Raw genomic sequence first — 22,344 nt, forward strand, 5'->3', positions numbered from 1 at the left:
TGGAAATAGAAACATTCAAAGTTTCCTAATTTATTACTCCTCAGATTTGAAATCTGACAATCCTTTCTCACGCCCCAAGGTGTCAGTCAACACCAGGTCGTGAATCCCGTGTGACAACATGCAGCAGAGAATTCATCTTTGAATCCTTTAACTGGGAGCAATATTTAGTTTTATTTAGTTTCATAACAAAAAAGAGCTGCTCACAAATATAGGTACTTCCAAACATGGACAGAATCTTCGCACAATGGTTTTTATATTTTGGGTAACCGTTCCCAAGATATTTGTAGAATTCTGGGATTCCAACATCATCATATTTAGTTTTGAGTATGGTGTTGTACTGCAATTCGATAACTTCCATTTGTTGCTCTTCATTCACATTATTTTTTTTTTTAAAGATTTTATTTTTTTCCTCTTTCTCCCCAAAGCCCCCTGGTACATAGTTGTATATTCTTCTTTGTGGGTCCCTCTAGTTGTGGCATGTGAGACGCTGCCTCAGCATGGTTTGATGAGCAGTGCCATGTCTGTGCCCAGGATTCGAACCAACAAAACACTGGGCTGCCTGCAGTGGAGCGCGCGAACTTAACCACTCGGCCACGGGGCCAGCCCCTTCGTTCACATTATTAATGTTAATTGAGAAAGGTGAACTGAACAATATTAGTTCATTTTCAAAAGCTTGAAATCAGAGGTTTTCTGGAATTCAGTCTTCAACTCTTTAATTTGTGGAATATAGTTCAGGCCATCACTTTCATTTTCAGAAACTAATTTCAGAGTAGGGAAGTGGGCCAGATTGTTCCTTGCCAGATGAGTTTCCCAAAGACACAATTCCGCTAGGAATGAGCGAATGGAATCATACGTTTGTGTAACTACTTGTGAACGCCCTTGCAGAGAAATATCCAATGTGTTTAGATAAGTCATAATGTCAACCAAAAAGGCCAAGTCTTTGACCAATCTTTGCTAGTAAGCTGAGGCACGGATTTTCCTTTGGAAGACATGAAAAAGTCAATTTCTTCCAACAGTTCAAAAACCTGCCTGAGCACCACACCACAACTCAGCCACTTAGCTTCCATGGAGCAGAGCAGGCTTCCGTATTGTGCATCCAACTCATTAAACAAAGCACTGAACTTTCTGGGGTTCGAGCCATGGGAACATATCCAGGTTATGGTGGAAATGACTATGCCCAAGACATGATCCATTTTTAACTTGTTAGCACAAAATGATTCCTGGGGAACGAGGCCGTGCACAGACTTCAGTTCTGCGTCTTTGCAAAGCCCTGACACTTTCGATTGAAGTCTTGTAACACGTTGTTTAACACCAACCATCTCAGAGTTACCATCTGTGCTAAGACTTACTAATTTTGACCAGTCTACATTAAATTTTTTAAGACTTTTCTCAACACATAAAAATAACTCATTTCCTGATGTTGTGCTTGTCATGGGTACCACGTCCAAAAGTTCTTCAGTCACATCGAAAGGTTCATCAACACCACGAATAAATACAGCTAACTGAGGGGCATGATTTATATCGGCGCTTTCCTGAGCTGCGAGACAGAAAGCCACCAATGATTTCGCTTTCTCTTGCAACTTGTCCTGTAAGTTCTCAGTCACATTGTCAACGTGCTGCCCAACAATGTTCCCACTTAGTCTTATGTTGGCAAATGCTGGTCTCTGTTCGGGGTACATAATTTCTGCTGCACTCAACAGACACTCCTTTATAAACTCACCATCTGTCAAAGGTTTGGATGCCCGGGCAATTTTCTCACTTAATACATAACTACATTTCATGGCAGCATCACTTACTTTATTCACATTCAAAAGCAAATCATGTTGAAATTTCAGTCTTTTTTTCAGTTCGTTAAGCTTTTTATCACGCATCTTTTGTGTACAGACATCATGGTTGCTACTATGGTTTGTTTCGTAATGGCCTCTTAGGTTATATTCTTTCGACACAGACAGACTTTGTTTGCATATTAAACATGTAGGAACATTCTTTACCTCCACAAAGAAATAAGCTCGCTCCCATTTTTCTTGAAACGTGTGGCTTTCCTGTTCTAGCTTTCGTTTCCCCACTTTTGAAAGAGACAAATGCATAAGAAATATTAAAATGTTATCTTTACTAACAGAAAAAAAGGACTACTTCGTAAGTAAAACATATTATTAATTCTATTTTTTTCAATGGGTAGATGTGATGTTCACTCCTTCAGAGCTGGGGAGAATTTCAGGAATGGCAGAGGTTGTAGGAAACAGAGCAAATGCCACAGCTAAGGGGAAGCAGCCCTTAGCTTAGTCACCTCTCCAGGGGACTACAGACATGTAAGAAAGCAGCCCCAGGGCCGCCAGATTCTCTGATGTAGCCAAAAAGGCTGGAGATCCACATTTTTATGTGAAATTTCTTGATTTTTAAAAATATTCATACGAAATTCTATAGTTTCTTTCCAGGTGATTTTTTTTGGGGGGGGGGGGAGGAAGATTAGCCCTGAGCTAACATCTGCTGCCAATCCTCCTCTTTTTTTGCTGAGGAAGACTGGCCCTGAGTTAACATCCATGCTGATCTTCCTCTACTTTTTAATTTATATATATATATCTTTTTTTCATTTTTCTTTTTTTTTTTTTTGAGGAAGATCAGCCCTGAACTAACGTCTGCTGCCAATCCTCCTCTTTCTGCTGAGGAAGACTGGCCCTGAGCTAACATCCATGCCCATCTTCCTCTACTTTATATGTGGGACACCTGCCACAGCATGGCTTGACAGGCAGTGCGCAGGTCCGCACCCAGGATCCAACCTGGCGAACCTCGGGCTGCCCAAGTGGAAAGTGTGAACTTAACTGCTGCGCCACCAGGTTGGCCCCCCTGTCTTTTTTAATATGTGGGACGCCTGCCACAGCATGGCTTGACAAACGGTGCACAGGCCTGCACCCGGGATCCGAACCAGTGAACCCGGGGCCACTGAAGTAGAACATGTGACCTTAACTGCTGCGCCACTGGGCGGGCCGCTATAGTTTTTTCTGTAAATACTATACAAGCCACCACATCTACCCATCAGATTAGGGACACTGGTTTGAGGTCTCTGGTTTAAACCCGACAAAAACTCTACTCGATAACAAATTAGATATCTAATCCTGAAACCACAGGTTTAATAGGTTGTTCAAACAGAATCCTAGAGGGTACCCAAAACGGGGAACTAAACCGATGTATCTCAAAGTGCCATTTCTTTTACAGACATCAAGGTTACAGTTAACTAGGACAATACTCATTAATCTGATATAAGTATGCAGATAACACATTTTTGATCCAGGTAGAAGTTGTATTTAAAAGTGCCAACTGCCCCCAACCTCATCCTAGCCCGTCCCCAGGGAATGCCACTGCCAACCCTGGCGAGTCTCCATCCACAGGATGCTAGCATCCCTCACCTCTCCAGGGGCTGTACTGTCTATCTTCTTGGCCTTGGCTTTTCTCTCCAGCACGGTCCAGAACTATGGCAAGCCCACCGATCTCTCTTCCTTGCTTCTTTGCCAAGGCTCTCTCTGCAGCCCACTTGTGAGTAGAAATCAATATAGGCGATCCTGCAATTGTGGGGAGAGGGTGGGGGAGAGAAGGAAAACAGTCGACACTTAGTACTTTTATTTATCTGTCTTTTGAATTAGTAATACACATACATGATTCAAAATGCAAAAGGTAGAAAAGGATACAGTGAAGTCTTCCTTTTGCCCAATTTCTACCCTTCACATCATGCTTTTGATTTGCATTTCCCTAATGACTAATGTTGAGAATCTTTTCATGTGTTTATTGACCATTAGTATACCTTGTTTGGAAAATGGTCCATTAAAATCCTTTACCCGTTTTTTAAAGATTTTTTTTTTCCTTTTTCTCCCCAAAGCCCCCCAGTACATAGTTGTATATTCTTCGTTGTGGGTCCTTCTAGTTGTGGCATGTGGGACGCTGACTCAGCGTGGTTTGATGAGCAGTGCCATGTCCACGCCCAGGATTCGAACCAGTAAAACACTGGGCCGCCTGCAGCAGAGCGCGCAAACTTAACCACTCAGCTACAGGGCCAGCCCCCTTTACCCGTTTTTTAATTGTGTTGACTTTTTATTATTGAGTTGTTAAGAGTTCTTTATGTATTTTTAATACAAGTCCCTTATCAAATATATGATTTGCAATATTTTCTCCCAGTCTGTAGTTTCCGTTAACTTTTTTGATAGTGTCCTTTAGGGTAGAAACATCTTTAATTTTGATGAAGTCCAACTTCTCCATCTTCTCTTTCATCGCTGTGCAACACCCTAACCCAAGATCACAAAGATTTACTCCTATGTTTTCTTCTAAGTTTTATGTTTTAGCCCTTATGTTTGGGTCTTTGATTCATTTTGAGTTCATTTTTTTTATATGGTGTGTCCTCCATTATATTTTTACATAAAAAGTAGAATACTATATACACTGTTCTATACTTTGCCTTTTTCCCTTAATAATGTATACTACAGATTATTTCCCATCAGTACACAAAATGCTGTTTCATTTCTTTTTACAACTGCATAGTATAATATCTTATGGATCTACTGGAAGATTTTAACCAGTTTCCTATTGATAGATATTCAGGTCAATTTTAATTCTGCATCAAACAACTTGGTAATACATTATTTCACACCTGTCTGCAGGATAAAGTCTTAGGAGTGGAACTGCAGGATAAAATGGTATATACAATTAGAACTCTCACAGATACTACTAGGTAACTAATCTTCGTATTGACTTCACCAGTTTCACCTCTACCAACAAAATACAAGCATGCCAGTTTCTCCACACCCTCTCCAATACCATGGCAATAAATTTCTTGATCTGTGAACATCTGAGAGGTAAAAAGTTACATCTCGGTGTAGTTTTAATTTATAACTCTTTTATTATAAGTGAGGGTGACCATCCTCTCCTTTCTTTAAAAGAAAATTTCTTTTCTGAGACCTATCTGTAATCTGCCTATATTTTTACTGGGTTATTGGTCTTTTTCTTACTGATTGTCAGGCACACTTCATACATCAGCAAAATTAGCCCTTGGTCTTGATACGAATTACAAATACTTTTTCCTGGTTTGCCACTTGTCTTTTGACTTTGTTTATGGGGATTTTTTTTTTAAGACTGGCACCTGAACTACCGTTGCCAATGTTTCTTTTTTTCCTGCTTTTTCTCCCCCAACCCCCCCAGTACATAGTTGTATATTTTAGTTGTGGGTCCTTCTAGCTGTGGCATGTGGGATGCCACCTCAGCATGGCCTGATGAGTGGCGCCATGTCTGCGCCCAGGATCCGAACCAGTGAAACCTGGGCCACCGAAGCAGAGCGTGCAAACTTAACCACTTGGCCACCGGCCAGCCCAATGGAGATATTTTTTTCCCATGTAGAAATATTGTATATTTATGCAGTCAAATTTATCTACTTTTTCCTTTGGGGTTCGTGTCACACTTAGAAAGGCCCTCCCCTCTTGCAGATTATTAAAAACAAACAAAAACATTCTCCATGTCTTCCCCTAGTACTTCATGGTTTCATAGTTTCCATGTAATCATTCATGAACCTGTAATTAACTTTGGTGAATGACACGGAGTAAGAAGCTGAGTAAGAATATTCTCGAAGATAATGTACTGCGTGCATTTCTGACATAGGTACTATGCTCCATTTCATATGGTCATGGATTCTTTGGCTTCTCCTATTTCCCCTTGGCAATAATTCTTCATTAAAGGGATGATTCTAAAGAGTTAAGTGTGTCTAATTAAAACAAGTGAGTGAAGTTTGAGAAATCATATAGCTTTGGCAGGAATTTTTGTTTTGTCGTTTTCCAGTGTTGCTGACTGCAAGCATGGCGGAGCTCCCCCATCTCTCCCCACAGTAAACACTGCTAACGATTTGGGATTTATCCTCTCAGACTTGTTTTCTAAATCTGCAGGACTCTTTTCTAGAGATTATATTCATCAGAATATACTGGTATGGGCTTGGCTCGGGAGCTCGGCTGAGGAGCCGGAGGTCGGGCCGCCGTTCCAGCCGCGTCCGCTCCTGGTCCCTGGCCCCTCGGCGGCATGGCGTGCGGGGCGACGTTGAAGCGGCCCATGGAGTTCGAGGCGGCGCTGCTGAACCCCGGGTCCCCGAAGCGGCGGCGCTGCGCCCCCCTGCCCGGCCCCACTCCGGGCCTCAGGCCCCCCGACGCCGAGCCGCCGCCGCCGCTGCTCCAGACGCAGACCCCGCCGCCGGCCCTGCAGCAGCCCGCCCCGCCCGGCAGCGAGCGGCGCCTTCCAACTCCGGAGCAAATTTTTCAGAACATAAAACAAGAATATAGTCGTTATCAGAGGTGGAGACATTTAGAAGTTGTTCTTAATCAGAGTGAAGCTTGTACTTCGGAAAGTCAGCCTCACTCCGCAGCACTCGCAGCACCTAGTTCGCCAGGTTCCTCCTGGATGAAGAAGGACCAGCCCACCTTTACCCTCCGACAAGTTGGAATAATATGTGAGCGTCTCTTAAAAGACTATGAAGATAAAATTCGGGAGGAGTATGAGCAAATCCTCAATACCAAACTAGCAGAACAATATGAATCTTTTGTGAAATTCACACATGATCAGATTATGCGACGATATGGGACAAGGCCAACAAGCTACGTGTCCTGAAGCTTTCTTGCATATCTGGGTACCAGGTTTGACCTCAAGAGATGGCTGCTGTACACTTTTTGCAACTGGTTTGATATCACATTTCAGCTCCAACTTTGCATCCTGAGAACACTTAAACGTTTCTGCAGGTCCATTTTATACAACTTGAAAGACCTTAAAACTTTCTCGTTGCCACAAGCATATCTTTCTTTTCTGCTCATCCAATAAACAGCTGTGCCCTACTGTGATAGATTTTCCAAACAAAAATACCTGGAGCAGAAGTTTAGCAAAATATGCCCTCAGTGGCACTCAACAAATGGAGTTTCCCCAAGCACAGTTCTGTAAGAAGTGTGTGTGAGAGTGTGTGTATATGTGTGTATGTGTATTTTAAGTTATTATTTGTATTGTGCAAATTTTTTTGATCTTGGGGATTCTGGCTGTGAATTTGATGCACGACAATTATGGTTAAAAACATTTGCTTGGTCTAAAGAAGATCATTAATGTTTTGTGACCATATAAGTTGTAACAGTGGATTGTTTTATGTGTAGGTATTATTGTTAAATACAGGGACTGTTTCCAGGCACAGAATATGAATCATAAGTTAGGATGGACATTAGATGTGATTATGATAACATAGCAAAGGTCTGTGGTCCTAGGTCAACAAATGTGTGGTGACAAATTAGAACAAACTGGAGACAGGCCATTTGACACATGGACTCTGCCTAGCCGTGTTAAAAAATACTTTGACTCCAAGCCTTAAAATACCCACATGGAGTCTGTGCTCACCTCATTCACACAAAGAGCTCCCTGGACACTGACCTCTAAAAAGAAAAAGTCTCCGCCGGAGCAGGAGGATCAGGGTTTGCTTGGGAGCGTTACACAGGTGAGCACCGGGCTGGGCCAGGCCCCGGCGGCACTGCTGTTTGGGAGGAGCCACTTCACTCTCGCATCAGTTATTCAAAAGAGAATTTGGATCCTTTGGTCAGGTTCCCCCGAATTCTAAGAGGTGTCCATGTGCAACTGCTCGAGCTTTGTTTTGGCAGCCCCCTGCCCGAAGTTGCTTACAGACTGTTCTTTACCTTGTTTCCAAGGCTGAGGAACAGAAAGTAGCCTCTGTTTTGAGGAGGTGGAAGTTGAGTATACATTTATTTTTTACTGTGACTTGTTCAGGACCACATTTTACAAAATGCCTTGTTTCCTTTATTATTGTTTCTGGAAAGGAAAGTTCTATTAAAATTGTTTTAGTTTGAGTATAGAATAGTTTTTTTAAATTAGGGCTTATTTTGAAAATTCTGAGTTTAATTCAAATGTATGCCAATACCTTCCAAAGTAAGGTAATATTCAGAGACAGTTGTTCTGATCAGATGGCTTAGAGAAATTTCTGGAATATTCACATTCGAAGATTCCTTATTAATGAATGTCTTTGACTTAAATCTAACCAAAAACTGCAACATTATTCTTTGTACATTTTCATTATATAGTGTTAACAAGCTTAGTTGCAAACAAATAAAATACTTAAGCTAAAAAAAAAAAAAAAAAAAAAAGAATATACTGGTATGGATTATTTTAGAGTTTACCAACACCAACAAATTTAGCTCAAATATATCTGTTACCCGATATTCAATTTTTACCTCAGTGAGAATCCCTTCAAAATACATTCCAGTCCACCCTAATGTCACCATATTCATCCTTTTATGCTACCAGAGCCCAGAGACACAGTGATGGTCATTAGTTGGTCACAACATAATTCTAACAGACGAATTCAATGTCCTGTTTTGGTACCTGTCCGGGCAAGCTGCCAAGTGTGTTATTTTACTGGAGGCAGTCAGCCCTTGAGAGGAATGAAGATAACCTATGACCGAATTCTTCCAACCTTCAATCTTATAGTTGCAGAACAAATCTTCATTTCTCTATGACACCAGGTTTTCTAGAAGCTTTTGGCTGTCCATTTATGATGCCACCTTCAGCTCTTATGCCTGTTAGTAGAAAGGTTGACTAACCACTCTTTCCTTCTCTAAAACCAGGTGTAAGTAATTTGGGAGAATGTAATGGAATTCTGTTATGTTTAAATCCAGTAGACGTGTATTTTTTTTCAGTACAAGGTACAAAACATACCTTTCCCTCATGCCATCCTTGCTCACCAATCTGATTTGAAAAGCATCCTCAAACGCTTCTTTTAATTCATGCTGAGTGACTTTGTCAGGCAGGTTCTTGATCAGAAGCGTTCTGGCATCTCGATCTGCATAAACACAAAAGAATATTGTTAGTCTGAGTTTAGATCTCATAAGGATCCAAAGTTTTCTAAGGGAGAAAAAATACTTCTCAAAGAGCTGGAGACTGAAACAGCAATACGTATTCCTTCATTTAGCATATATTTGAACACATACTCTGGGCGAGGGCCTGTGCTACACGCTGGCTGTGAAAACAGAGACCTGGCCCCTGCTCTCAGGAAGGTGGTGTTGTTGGGGGAAAAGGAGAGTAAACAGTCACCTAATTACAAACTGCGGAAATGCCAGGAAGGAAAAGTAAAAGGGGAAATGAGAACACGTCGTAGAGAAGACTTACCCCAGTCTGGGGGTAAAGGAAGATTCTCCTGATCCGAGGAAGTGACCTGTAAGCTGAGACTCCATGGATGGGACACAAGTAGCCAGGGAATGAGTCCTGGAGAGAACCCTGGGACGGAGAAGGACAGGCAGATAAAGTCTGTGCTGTAGAAGCAGGTGACCTGTTGGTCAGTGAGGAGTATCTGCCCTTTTGGATAAAAAACAATATGATACGAATTCCCGCCTGACCCACAGCCTTCTAGATACAGAGGTATCTACGAACAAATTACCTTGTTTGCATACCTTTCTTTCTTTCCTTTCCCTTTGGTTTCTTCAATTTCATTTCATACCCAAGGACCTTTGTATCTCTAAGTTCCAAGGCTTTTTCCTGGTCGTCAGCGGATTTAAAATTCACATAACCAAATCTACAGATGTAGAAGAAAGGAGAAAAAGGACTGGTATGATCAAGAGGCACATGCCTGCTGGCTGGCTAATCAGACTGGATGTAAGTGGAAATTAGCAATGAGTCAAAGGCACCTGCCAAATTTACATCAAAATCAAGGCTCCACCAACCGCCAATACCAGTGCCAGGAAGTAACAGAGAGCAGGGGTCCAGGCCTGGGGGGGAGTTTGATGTCTGGAGACATTTTTGGCTGTCACACCTGGGGAGTGTCCAGTGCGTGGGGAGTATCCAGTGGGTAGAACCCAGGGAGAGTGCTAAACGGCCTACAATGAACTGTATAGCTCCCCACAACAAAGAATTATCCAGCCCAAAATGTCAATAGTGCTGAAGTGAAGAAACTCTGTTCTAGAGCAAGGACTGAGAATCAGTGCAAATTCACCTGTTGAAGTCTTCATTTTTTTCTGCTTAACAACTGACAAAATTTAACCAAAAGCTACAGAAAACGAAGCTACAAGTTTCTGAATTTTTGTTTTAAGAAACAGCCATCTGGGGCCAGCCCGGTGGCACAGTGGTTAAGTGCTCACGTTCCACTTTGGCGGCCCGGGGTTCGCCGGTTCGGATCCCGGGTGTGGACATGGCATAGCTTGGCAAGCCATGCTGTGGTAGGCGTCCCACATATAAAATGGAGGAAGATGGGCACGGATGTTAACTCAGGGCCAGTCTTCCTCAGCAAAAAGAGGAGGATTGGCAGCAGTTAGCTCAGGGTTAATCTTCCTCAAAAAAAAAAAGAGAGAGAGAAACAGCCATCTGCATTTGTGAATTGGAACAAAATGTATAGACTACGGAATGTGTTAGCAAACCCAAGGGCTATTACTGTAAGAATTCTTTTTAATGCAAAAGGAATCCTTATTTACTGCAAAGGCAACAATATTTCAAAATATAGTTAACAAAAACTTTAAGAAGAGGAAGGTAACAAAAGTTGTGGCATAGGCTCTGGAGCCAGAGTGCTGGGCCCAAATCCTGGGTCTGCCATTTCCTTTCTTTTTTTTCACTTTCTAACTGTGTGATACTGGGCATGCTACTTAACTTCTCTGTGCCTCAGTTTCCTCCTTTGTAAAATGAGGATGATGACAATAGTTACCACCGAAGATTGTCTTATGGATTCAATGAGTTAATATAAACATGGAACTAAGAACAATGCCTGGAACGGTGAGTGATCAATGAATGTTTACGATTATCTTTTTGTTTTTACATAAGAAATTCTGAGTACTATAAAAATAGACGTGCTCACACCCAAGACATATGCTTCTGATGTGAAAGAAGAAAGAAAGGATGAAATTCAAATCAGCAAAAAAGCAGAACTCACACAGAACTATATTTGCCTCCAAAGCTAGGGGTTTTGTGATTAAATCTGCGACTTAGTTTAAAATGATTCTAGGCAAATAATGTTGCTCACAGTTGGAAAATCATGAAAATTGGTTTCTGTAAAGACTTAGAAGATCTTGGGATTATTTTAATTTGGTTGGAAAAATGGGGTAGCAAAGTTTAATATAATGGATTTACTAAACCTGAGCCACTGAAGGATTTTAAATACTGATTCTGAACTGCATGAGACAGTTAAAATCCCTCCAAAAGGTGAAGAGCAGGTACCAAAGGATCTGACGAGACAGCAGGCTAGTACCCCACAATCAAACAGGAAGCCACCGGAACTCCTACATCCTCCAGGACTAACAACCACTGGGCTGATAAACTCATAATAACATTCTTAATTTATCGGCATTTACCTGGAGAAGCCAACTCTGACACCAACAACTGCGAGATCATTTTTAGCAAAAAATTCACTGAGACCAGTTTTTAGCTCAGTAGCCATTTTGTTGAAATTCAGGTTTCCCACAAACAGTCTGAAAGTTACAGGTGGTTTAGCTGCCATACAAAAAGGTAAAAAAAAAAAGAAAAAAATATATATATGTAAATAGTTCAGAAAGAATGATGCTAAAAGAAAATTCCATGAAAGACTCTGGAATACCATAACCCCAAGCTGCAATAAATATCCCCTTGTTCATCATTTGGGTGAAGAGAGATTTAATTTCTGCCAATCTGAAATTCTCCGCGTGTCTCTTACGCCTTAAAACATAGCAAAGAAGTTACCTTCTAATTTCTGTTTTGTGGTGTCAGGGGGAGCCTTCTGCTTGGCCATTTCCATCTTCCATTTATCAGGTGTTTTTTTTTCATAGGTTCTGTGGGAAAAAGCCAGAATCCTCTATTTTTTTTTTTAAAGATTTTATTTTTTCCTTTTTCTCCCCAAAGCCCCCCAGTACATAGTTGTATATTCTCCGTTGTGGGTCCTTCTAGTTGTGGCACGTGGGACGCTGCCTCAGTGTGGTTCAACGAGCAGTGCCATGTCCGCGCCCAGGATTCGAACTGACGAAACACTGGGCCGCCTGCAGCGGAGTGCGCGAACTTAACCACTCGGCCATGGGGCCAGCCCCCAGAATACTCTATTTTTAATGATCTGTCTGTAGCACTAATGGGTAAACTGGAAGCTTCTACTCTATCCACAAATATCATACCTACACTATGCCTCTTCTGCGTGAGATACATGGGTGAGGTCCGGTCAGAGAACTTTTAAAGGCATTTATAAATTAATTAGAAAGTTCTTCAAGTTCATCAAAGAAATGCAACAGTCCTTGCCCAAGGGCTTCCCGAAAAACTCACACTCCTGGACACTGGCCACCTCTTGCCCGACCTGATTTAGGTCGTTCTGACCTTCCTCCTCCTCTTCCTCACAGCCTTTGTCCTCGTCATCGTCATCGTCATCGTCCTGCTCATCTTCCTCCACCCCTACAGGAAGGGCTCTTCTCCCTTTGGCCCACGTAGAATACAAGGCTTCTTTTTCAGAATCTAAATGAAAAGCCACCTAATCAAGTCCTACCACACAGACTTGTTAAGAATAAGAACGACAAATCGTTCTTTCAGATAAACTGCTCACAAACCTGACTATGTACACAAATCTAAGAAAAAATTTCACTGCTATTTTAACTTTATTTTGAAATGATTTAAAATGTACTGCTATTGTATTTTAATAAAAATAGTAAGAATTACTGCTTTGGAAGCAATATCATTTAAAATGTTATACAGATTCCACCAAGACAAAAAAAAAATCACTGAGAATGAAAGTTTGAGAGAAATGAACCTGCTTGGCTCATAAGCACAAAGATAGAAACAATGTGTAACATTCAAGGAGAAAACTCTGATTCTCACCATGTGCACAGCAAAGGTCCAATGTCCACTGAGCCTCTTCACCCAATGGAGCCAGGCCCGAAGAATCAGCCAGGGATTGCCAAGGCAACTTTCAGAAGGGCGGCACTTTTCTAAAACCCCTCCAAGAGCCATGTGGAATGGCATGCAGCGCTGGCCTTTGAGATCTTACAGCCGCTAGCCAGGAACACCCCCAGGAGAGGATTCTTTACCTTCACTGGTCCAACCCACTGGTCTTACCTTCATCCTCCTCAGAGATCTCAGTTCTCTTTTCACGGTTGTCTAGCTTGGCACTTCTCCTATCTTTTGGCAGCTTGGTCCATGTGGCTCCCTTCCTGCAGTGTGATATTAATTCCTCAGTAAACATGGGACCCAGTGACTTTTTCCCCCTACTTTATTTCCTGGAGCAGTGGTAACCTTCCTACCGTTCTTCTGAGGGATGACAACCTGGAGGAGAACGGGCAACAATGAAATGACATCTCCCCTATGCCCATGAGGTTACAATCACATTGTACAGTCAGCAAGTGCAAGATTTGGTCAGGTACATATGTCAACATCTATGTTGAGTTCTCTAGAACAAATTCCTCACTTTAGAGTAAAAGAGGTCCCAGCGCCAGAATTATCTGGCATGCTTGTCTAAACAAAAAAGAAAAAAAATAAAATTCTTGGATTTCACTGGAATTATCAAATCACAAACTTTACAGGGAAGGGGCCGGCCCGGTGGCATAGTGGTTAAGTTCATACACTCCACTTCAGCTGCCCGGGGTTCGCAGGTTCAGATCCCAAACGAGGACCTAGCACCACTCATCAAGCCATGTTGTGGCAGCATCCCACATAAAATAGAGGAAGATGGGCATAGATGTCAGCTCAGCAACAATCTTCCTCACAAAAAATAAATAAATAAAAAAATAGGGGGCTGGCTCCGTGGCCGAGTGGTTAAGTTCACGTGCTCCACTGTGGCGGCCCAGGGTTCGGATCCTGGGTGTGGACATGGCACCCCTCGTCAGGCCACGTTGAGGTGGCATCCCACATCCCACAACTAGAAGGACCAGCAACTAAGATATACAACTATGTACGGGGGGTTTGGGAAGATAAAGCAGAAAAATAAATAAATAAATAAATAAAAATAAAAGTATAAAAGCCACCGCCCTAGGAAAATACACCAAGTCAACTACTATTTAGGTGGCTCTGCATGCCTTTAGTGTCCCAACTCTCAGCATACAAGTAACACACCAAAGGAGACAGGCAACTGGGGCAGACACAGGAATGAGAGCCAAGCCCAATGGTTGGACCACATGCTTCCTAATTAGAACCATCCTATAGCTACTAATAACTGGGCATGGTATTATAAAACTAAACGACTGAAGATGACAATTTTAGCAGAACATTGAATGAAGTCTCACCACATACAAAAGGACAAAATGAAGAAATGATGAATGACCGTGGGAAGACACAGCAGGAAGGCAGACATCATCAAGCCAGGGAGAAAGGCCTCAGAAGAATCCAGACCTGCCAACAATTTGATCTTTGTCTTCTAGCCTCCAGAATTAGGAGAAAATAAATTTCTGTTGTTTCAGCCACTCAGAGTGATATTTTATTATGCCAACCCTAGCAAATAAACACAACTGGTGTGTGTATATATATATATATATATATATATATATATATATCTCAACTCACATCACAGGAAGACATAAGTAACGATAATATGATGTGATTAGTGTTACTGATTGTGAACAAAATTTATAGGCAAACGGATGAGGGACCAGTTCATCTAGCATGGGAATGACATGGGAGCAACAAGGCATGTGAGAGACTAGAGTTTGAATTAAATCATTTCAGTAAGCCAACATTAGGGTGTGGTTACCCTAAAAGTTAATCTAACTGTGATAATACCACTATATACCAGAATAAACCATCGTAGGAACCACATTTTAAAGAGGAATGGCTGGGGCCAGCCCCGTGGCTGAGTGGTTAAGTTCACGCACTCCGCTTTGGCGGCCCAGGGTTTCGCTGGTTTGGATCCAGGGTGTGGACATGGCACCGCTCATCAAGCCATGCTGAGGCGGTGCCCCACATGCCACAACTAGAAGGACCCACAACTAAAAAATATATATATATACACAACTATGTACCGGGGAGCTTTGGGGAGAAAAAGGAAAAATAAAATCTTTAAAGAGGAATGGCTGAGAGTTACCAGCGTGAACAGTCTAGAATCATATCACATGCCTATCAGCCTAAGGAAAATATAATGTGACTATTCGTATTTTCCTCCAAGCTAACGCAGTCTGGGTTCCAAAACAAAAGCTGCACTCACCAAGAATGTTCTGGCTCTGACGAGTATAGACAGCTTATGCAGTGTATTGTGACTATCATAGCTCAGTAGATGCTCTCTTAACTATGCCTACTTAACCATGTTGTACTAAACTATGTCTGTGGCTGGATTAAATGACGGGCTCAATTTCAAATAGGACTTACTAACTTGATGCCCACGAAACGTCAAGCATATGTGGCTAGTGGGCTGCTGTGTGGCACTCCTAGGGCATCTGGGCGTTTCTGTTCCATGAGTTCAACTGTATCCTTAATAATCACTAGTAGTGTTTGTTCGCAAACCTGTATATGACCCTTGTATTTGCAGTTTCAATTACATAATAAACATCACATAAACCAATCAAATTCATGCAAAAAGTAAGTTACTGAATCTATGCAAACAAAGTTGAATGCTTTGGACATACTTAATAAAGCTTAAAAAACGTCAGTCAAATTAGGTGTGGGTGAGCAACCACGAAAGAATGGAAAACATTCTAAAAATGTAGGAGTCTGTATTCAAATTGCTTTACTCGGTTTTTTGAAGTTTTGTTTTGCTTTAAAGAAACAAACTGTAAAAAGCAGAAGATGCACCATGGGGGCACTTTATATAGAGAACATAAGCTACTCGAACAATGAACCCAAAGACAAAGCCTTAGTCCCACATCAAAAGAATGGCAAATAAATACATATTCAACACGTTTTAAATTAAAATCAAAAGCTATGTATGCATATTTTTAGGATTCCCCACTTTTACTTTCCATTGATACAATGACTAGATTGAACAGGGTTGAGGAAAGTTTCTACTATACAACTAGCTGCTCAAAGTAGGCAAATACAGGCTGTCTGCCTCCCAAAACGAGTTCCTGGAGGGAAGATCGAGAAACGAACTGGGGAAAAGTCAGAGCTTCAGATTCGGCAGAACCACGTATAATTCCAGGCGTCACTTATTAACTGTGAAACCATGAGCATGTTAGTTAATGGTCAAATTTGTTTTCCTGTCTACAAAGTGGTGCCTAGCGACATGGTGGCTGTGAGGATCCAATGAGATAATGCATAAAACCCTACTAGGCACAGTGGCTACACACAGGAAACATTCAGTATTCGTCAGCTGTGTACCCACTTATTCACCTCAATTCTTTTTAAGACTCAACTTAAACCTATCTATATTCAAACACCAATGCAGAGGCTCCCAGCCAAAAGCAGAACATAGGAGGGACCTAAATATTTGTTGAAAGAAGAAACATGGAAACCTATGTTTGGCAGGCACACAAACTAATGGGTTTTAAGGAAGCAATTTTAAGAATCAAGAGATTTCTTTTCAAACCAGTATTTCCAGACAACCAGTATCACTTTTCAAACATAAAACATCTTTGCCTTGCCAAAAATAAACCTCACTTAGCCACGATGTATTATTCTTTTTACAGAACACTGATATTCAATTTGGTGATATTTTGTTTGGAATTTTCGCATCAATGCTCACGAGAGTGGTCTGTAATCTCCTTTTCTCAAAAGGACCTTGTCAGATTTTAGTATCAAGTTTAGGGCAGGCTTGTGAAACTAGTCCACTTGGAAAATGTTCACAATACCACTTTTGAGATTAAGCAATGCAGTTTAACTGCTTTACGCTGGGTTTTCATGGTTGACATTAATAAATTATTCTGCTCCACGCTGTACATATAATTACCTCATCTCTACTGCCATTGTCCTTATCTTCTGACATCTCATCTTCCCCATCTTCTATCTCCTTTGAGGAAAGACTCATTTTCTTCAGTGCACCTTGATTTGTTTTCCCGCTTAAAATGTACAAGATCAATAGGCACATCACAGGGCCTTCGACATTCCATGTCGTGCACACTTTGCCTCCAGGATTTGCAGTAGTAAGTTTCCATCTGTAAAAAACTCGTGTTTTTATTTTCACCTGGAGTCTTTTGCTCACACCAGCGAATATCAAAATAGATAGAAAAAGAAGATAATTTTTAGCGTGTGCTGGTAGGTCAGGGCTCCCATACCTTCTCTTTAGCCACGATCTAGAAATGGAAATTCCTTAAGGTAAAAAAGGCAAGCGTCCAGGAATTCCTCCCTTTTCCTCTCATTCTGCTCCCTTCACCACGCGTTTTCAAATAACTGTGATGTTTTAAAAAATCAGCTCCACTACTGACTGCTCAAATGGAAGCACAGGGACAAAATAAATCCCCCACACGGGAACCAAATCAGGAGCTACAACTCAAGTGTCTTGACCTATCCAGACTGAGAACTCAGCGCTTAAGTGGAGCAGCTTCCATCTCCATCAGCATTTACAACACAAATAAGGAGTCTCAAGCCGGAACCTAGGACACCACATCCCAGGTTAACCCGCAGTCTCGTCTCTGATAGGTTCTCCTTTAAGGCTGGGGTGAGCGCGGGGCCCCGCCCACCCAGAGCCTGCGGACCACCGCGCGCGGCAGGCCCCGGCTGGACGCCCCAGAGGAGCCCGCAGCGGCCCCTGGGCGCCCACAGGCAGGGAGCGCCCTCCCGGGTACAGCCCAAGACCTGAGACCCCGGCGGAACAAACCCCAGAAGGCGACAACGCCCTCGTGACCCCGCCTCGACCAATCAGAGCCCGCGCCGCCTCTGGGCCAATCCCGAGCCGCGAACCCTGGGAGGGGGTAGGCGGTGCGAGAGCCTGGAGGCGGGGTCTCGAGCCTGGCCCCCGTGTACTGCGCCTGCGCGCACGGCGGACATTTTGTTCTCGGCTGGTGCGGGAGTGTGCTACGTGTGTCTGCTTGACCCGGTCAGCGCGGGGAGCCCGGCGTTCGCCCCAGGTTGGCCGAGCAGGAGGCGCAGGACCCTGAAATATCGGGGGACTGGCGGGTGGTCACACGGCTGATGCTTCCCTGCGGGTGGGGGTGACCGTAAAAAGCCAACAGCGTTCGTAAGAACAGCCATCATTGAGGGCTCCCGAGTCCCGGTGGGTCCCAGGCGCTCACATCCGTTAACCGTTAACGTCACCCGATCGATGGGGTCTCTCTCAGCCCTCTCGCCGTTTCACCGAAAGGCACAGGCGTTTCCACGCGAGGCGGGCGGAGGCCGGAAGCCGGCGGTGGGACTCCAGGGTCCGCCGCTTGTTCCCGGGCCGTCCCTCGCTGCCCACCGCGTCTGAAGCTGCCGTGGGAGCAGCTAGTGACAGTAGTGATGGTCACAGCTGAGGCGTGGGGATGCCTGCTTTGTGCCAGGCGTCGTCCTGGGTGGTTTTTCGTACCTTTTATCATGGACTTCTAAAAGCAAACTTGGTGACTTCCACGTTATTAATAGTTTCGTCTTAGATTTAAGGAAATCGAGGCTCACAGAGGTTAGGGAAGTGGTCCCCGGCCATTGATTTGCAGCCCTAATACGGTGACAGGAGATTTTTACATATTGAGGTATATGGAGTAACTATTTGAGTTCAAAACTGGTTCGGCTTAGACTAGAAAGCCTAACTTATGGCCTGTCAGACATACATTATACATCTGCTTATCCATTAAAGTAAGGAATGCACTCTCTTAAGATACAAAGAATGCGTTCGTCCCCTCTTGTGCCCTACTGCTAACGCCAGGATTAGTCCCTTTCCTGGCATCATGGTGATGGTCATGGTCATGTTGACCTGCTAATTTGCAACTGAATACCTCTTTGAAAATGTACCCTGGGTGTGTTTAATGTATGCTCTTTGTTCTAAAAAGATAGAAGATTGTACTGAAACCCACCCTTCTCTGGAACACCTTCTCAGGCCTTCCTGGGCTGTAATCCTTACTCTGGCTCAGAATAAACTCACCCCAATTTTGATTTATAGGTTGGTTATGGATTATTTGTGTCAACAACTGTCTCCTAATTTCTTTGAGTTAAACCATCTCTAACATGCTCTTTCAATGACCGTCAGCACTTGTAGGCCTTGTGGTAGGATCAAAATCCTGGGAATTATCCCCACATTGAGAATTGAAAAAGGGCACTTTGGAATACTTGTGTGTTTGGGGGGCAGAGAACGGTTGTAAGGGGTCCTGCACTGATTCCAGCTTCAGAATAAAGTCACAAACCAGGAACGAAGGAGAATTAGGAAGGACGATTTGCCTACGTGTTTTAGATTTGGTACATCCTCACCAGATACTTTTTTTTTGTTTTTTTTTGAGGAAGATTAGCCCTGAGCTAACTGCTGCCAATCCTCCTCTTTTTGCTGAGGAAGACTGGCCATGAGCTAACATCCGTGCCCATCTTCCTCTACTTTATATGTGGGACGCCTGCCACAGCATGGCTTGCCAAGCGGTGCCATGTCCCGGCACCCGGGATCCGAACCGGCGAACCCCGGGCTGCCGAAGCGGAACATGCTCACTTAACTGCTGTGCGACCAGGCCAGCCCATCACTAAATACTTTTACCTAACTTACTTTGCAAGACTACAGGTTTTTAAGAAAACTAATCAAGGACAACTCAAAAGAAAACGAAAGCCCATTTCACTTAAGAACAAAGATGCGAAGTTCAAATAAAATGTTAGCAAGTTGAGTGAATTGAATCAAGCAGTATAGTAAAAGAATACCAAGTAGAATTTATCTCTTGGAATGCAAAGATGTTTCCAGATAAGGAAACAGGTCAAATTAACAGACTAAAGGAAGAAAAACGTAACTGTTTTAGATAAAGCTTACCTGTGAAAATGTAAACATTTGACGACAAAAATTAAGCATTCTTATTAAAATCAGTGATAAGAACTTGGGATATGAATGTCCTTCTTGAGACACAAAGAGAAAAATTCATAAATGGAATTTAGATAGAATTGACCACATTACAATTTAAAACTTCTCAATGCGGGGCTGGCCCCGTGGCCGAGTGGTTAAGTTCGTGCACTCTGCTTCGGCGGCCCAGGGTTTTGCTGGTTCCGGTCCTGGGCGCGGACATGGCACCAACTGAGGCGGCGTCCCACATGCACCAACTAGAAGGACCCACAACTAAAAATATACAGCTATGTACTGGGGGCGCTTTGGGGAGAAGAAGGAAAAATAAAATCTTAAAAAAACAAACAAAAACTTCTGGATGCAAGAGTCTCTGTAAACAAATTTTACATATAAGGAAGAAATTGGGAAGAAATATTTGTAACATAACAAAAATGTAGTACCGGAATATGAGAGAATAACAAATCAGAAAAAGACAAACAGAAAAATGGGCAAAGGAGGTGAAAAGCAGTTTTCAGAAGACATTTAGGTAGCACATGAAGATAGGAAGAAATGTTTGACTATACAACCATCAGAGAAATACAATTTAAAACAAGAAGATACCATTTTCTCTCCATCACATTAACAAATTAAAATATCAATCAAGTGTTTGGGGATTATGGGGAAATTGGTGAAAAAGCAAATTGTTACTGTGGGGGAGGGTATGTATCTTCCCTCTACCCTTTAAGTTCTGGGTTGGGGGCCTTGTAACAAAGGAGAAATGAGAATAGTGTACAAATTTATTTAATATAAATTTTATGTGATATGGAAGCCTTCATAAGGAAATGAAGATCCAAAGACGTGGTTAAACCTGAGCGTTTTTATCTTAGGTTTGATGAATGGTATAGAGTTGTGGAAAAATGTGATAGGATGAAAAGGAGTATGAGCTGAGTGTAGTAAATTGGGGGAAACAGCAAGGCCTGTTCGTTCAAATTCCCTCTCGGGGTCCCTGTCTTCAGAGAGAAGGATGTTTCTTTCTGCCGGGTGTAGGAAGGGCACCACTCACATGAGGGGGTCTCTGAAGGTCAGAAAGTCCTTGCACCTGCTGTTTTTCAGATTCCTTTAGCTTAAAATATTCAGTATGCCGAGATGCCATATTTTGGGGTAGTGTGTCCTGAACTCGCTGATTACAAACACCTGGAGAGAAATTTGGCAATTGCCAAAGTTAAAATTCTCATTCCTTACATTTAGGAATTCCGCTTACAAGTATCCAACCTAGAGAAGCAGTCACAGTGATGGAGAGATAAATATGTGAATCTTTATTGTATACTTAAAAAATAAATTTATTGTGGACATTTTCAAACATACATCAAATAGAATAAAAAATGAATCCCCTTTTACCCATCACCCAGCTTTCAAACTTCAATATTTTTGCCATTTTCTTTTCAACTATTCCCTGCCCCACTTTTTTCCCTTTTTCCCTTCCTTTTTTTTCTTCCTTTTTTTTTTTTTTTTTGCTTGAGTATTTTAATGTGAATCTTAGGCACCCCATCAGTGCACCTGTAAACACTTCGTTATGTACCTCTATAGGATATGAGCCTTGATTAGCATCTCATAGCTAGTCTGCGGTCAGTTTTCTGTCTCAGAAATATCTTTCTACTGTTGGTTTGTTTGAATTCAAAAATTTCCACATTACATTTGGTTGACATGTCTTAAATCTTTTTAAAGATATAATAGAGAACCTCTCCTAAATACTATTGTTGAAAAAGCCAAGTCATTTGTCCTTATTCTGGATTTGGCTGATACCTTTGGGGTATCTTGAACATATTCCTCCATCCTCGGGGTTCTTATAAACTGGTAATTGGGTTTTGTTGTTGTTGTTGTTTGAGGAAGATTAGCCCTGAGCTAACGTCTGCCACCAATCCTCTTTTTGCTGAGGAAGACTGGCCCCAAGCTAACATCCACTGCCAATCCTCCTCTTTTTCACTGAGGAAGACTGGCGCTACGCTAACATCCATGCCCATCTTCCTCTACTTTATATGTGGGACGCCTGCCACAGCATGGCTTGACAAGCAGTACGTATGTCCGCACCTCGGATCCAGGCGAGGAACCCCAGGCCACCAAAGTGGAAGGTGCGCACTTAACTGCTGTGCCACCAGCCAGCGGGTAAACTGGTAGTTGGTCTGGAGGCTCCCTGAGATTCAGGCCCCGTTTTTTTGCAGAAAGGGTTCATGGTTGGTGCCATGTACTTCTGTTGAATTCCTCTAGGAGGCGCTTAACGTCTAGTTGTCCCACTTTCAGCGATGTTAAAATTGATCAGATAGTTTGAGTGTTGTCAGCTTCATCCATCCATTATAACCATCGACCTTCTACCAGAGGTTCCAGGCAGTTGTTTTATAAAGCAAACGATTGAAAACAATCTATTATTCACTAATGGGGGGAGGGGGTATGTGTGGGAAAATGATAGGAATCAAATTGCTAAAATGTTAACAGTGGTTAATGTAGGTGTTGGGAATAGAAGTAATTATTTTCCTTGTGTGTACTTCATTTTTTTTGGATTTACTAATATA

The 22,344-nt window shown here is 42.5% G+C and overlaps 1 protein-coding gene and 1 long non-coding RNA gene across 10 annotated transcripts; one reads left to right on the forward strand and one right to left on the reverse strand.

Annotated features, from left to right (window-relative positions):
• Nucleotides 1-146: 146 nt before the first annotated feature.
• LOC103554844 (uncharacterized) lies at nt 147-17,687 on the reverse strand. 9 transcript variants are annotated; one of them, XR_011540196.1, is made up of 11 exons: nt 17,133-17,687; nt 16,808-17,012; nt 13,054-13,148; nt 12,322-12,456; nt 11,704-11,792; nt 11,340-11,478; nt 9,456-9,577; nt 9,175-9,282; nt 8,725-8,848; nt 3,405-3,557; nt 147-2,065 (listed from the first exon to the last, which is right to left on the reverse strand). It is a non-coding gene; the product is annotated as an uncharacterized lncRNA (long non-coding RNA). The 9 variants fall into 9 exon arrangements; XR_011540195.1 differs by having other exon boundaries at nt 12,302-12,456; XR_011540194.1 differs by having other exon boundaries at nt 12,271-12,456.
• Nucleotides 4,374-6,857, forward strand: LOC139083470 (akirin-1). The gene has a single exon (XM_070620150.1). The coding sequence runs from the start codon at nt 6,049-6,051 to the stop codon at nt 6,628-6,630; it is 582 nt and encodes a 193-aa protein (XP_070476251.1). The 5' UTR covers nt 4,374-6,048; the 3' UTR covers nt 6,631-6,857.
• Nucleotides 17,688-22,344: the final 4,657 nt, after the last annotated feature.

This window comes from Equus przewalskii, chromosome 5 (genome assembly GCF_037783145.1).
Source record: "Equus przewalskii isolate Varuska chromosome 5, EquPr2, whole genome shotgun sequence".
Lineage (NCBI taxonomy): Eukaryota > Metazoa > Chordata > Mammalia > Perissodactyla > Equidae > Equus > Equus przewalskii.